At 45.3% G+C, this 1,321-nt stretch overlaps 1 protein-coding gene across 1 annotated transcript in view; it reads left to right on the top strand.

The window, feature by feature from the left end:
* The first annotated feature begins 284 nt into the window (after window positions 1-284).
* The window catches only part of LOC135619322 (uncharacterized), a 1,748-nt gene continuing 711 nt past the window's right edge, over window positions 285-1,321 (top strand). The window contains exons 1-2 of the mRNA XM_065121224.1: window positions 285-710; window positions 1,013-1,131. Of these exons, the coding sequence (XP_064977296.1) occupies window positions 450-710; window positions 1,013-1,131 (380 nt within the window). The 5' untranslated portion in view covers window positions 285-449. The remainder of the gene's footprint in view (window positions 711-1,012; window positions 1,132-1,321) is intronic.

The raw sequence follows: 1,321 nt of genomic DNA, 5'->3' as shown, positions 1-1,321 counted from the left end.
CTTAAGAGGAGTAAGATGAAAACAATAAGTAACATTAATTTACAAATTTAAGTTTCTGAATAGGATTGATATCTGATTTTATATATATTAACGCTGATGAAAGAGTTAGACTATACAATAATCTTGTTGTCGTTGGACCTGTCTGCCATTCCTTGTTGATCGCCACTGCATTTGGGTTTCTTGATTTGGTTAACGTAGAAATGTCGGCACGAAGATGCCATGTCGGAAAGGGACAACAAAATATTGGGTCATTTTTATGGCGGTCTCTTTCGACGAGAGGGGCGAGACCGAAGCACCACTGCTCTCTTTCATCCGCAAAGCCATCCGTTCCTGCCGGGGGGGGTGGGGGTTGTGTCTTGCTTTGATTTCTTTCTCCTGCCCTCGTATTTTAAAGAAGAATCGGAGGAAAGACATGGAAAGACCGTGAACAGAGTTTGGCCTCGGTTTACATGGTTTTGGACGGTGGAGGACTCAGGAAGGCCACCGCCAGAGAGATGGAAAGGCAGAAGGTGGTTGTGGTGGTGGAGGAGGCCGACGCCGCCCGGACCGCCCTCCTGTGGGCCGTGCGCAACTTCATTCGCGGCGGCGACTCCATCACCCTTCTCTACGTCTGCCCCTCCACGCGATCCAAGCGGAAGCAGAGGAACTATAGGCTCAAAGGATTCCAGTTGGCTCTCTCTTTCAAGGACCTCTGCAATGGTATAGCCGAGGTACAGGTGTCGTTGTCAACCAATCCAGCTTAACTGGGAATTCTATCTGTTTAGGAGCTTTAATCTTCTCTTGTTCTTGTTGTATGTCAAATTTCTCTGCAACTCCCTTTTCTGTACCTGCTAATTCTTTGCAGCGTCACCCCTGCCCAAACCCTAAAAAACTGACAGATAAGCTGCAGTAATCCTTGATTGATTTTATATCAGAACCGCAATGCGGCAAGCAGTAAGTGACTGAAAGAGGCCCATGTTTAAGAAAGGATATTGAAATTGGCTGATTTGGGGGATGATTACATGTTTTGCAGGCTAAGGTGGAGATCATAGTGACAGAGGGTGACCAAGGGGCGCTGGTCGTGTCGACTGTGACCAACGTTGGGGCTTCAACTCTTGTGGTAGGACTCCATGACAAGAGCTTTCTCTACAAGTAAGTTTCTGCCATTCTTCCTAAAGAGTTCAAACAACAGTTTTCCAGGTTATGTCTTTACAATCAGTCTTTGATTTTGTTCTCTTTAAAACGTCAGAATGTACTGCTACATTCTAGTGCTTGCTTTTTGGTTACTCAAATCATAGAATATGAGTTAAGCTTTAATGTGCAGTTCCATTGGATTCTTAAA

This window comes from Musa acuminata, chromosome BXJ2-8 (genome assembly GCF_036884655.1).
Source record: "Musa acuminata AAA Group cultivar baxijiao chromosome BXJ2-8, Cavendish_Baxijiao_AAA, whole genome shotgun sequence".
NCBI classification, from domain to species: Eukaryota; Viridiplantae; Streptophyta; class Magnoliopsida; order Zingiberales; family Musaceae; genus Musa; species Musa acuminata.
The sequence above is the reverse complement of the archived record's forward strand: the minus strand, read 5'-3'. Positions and strand labels throughout refer to the sequence as shown.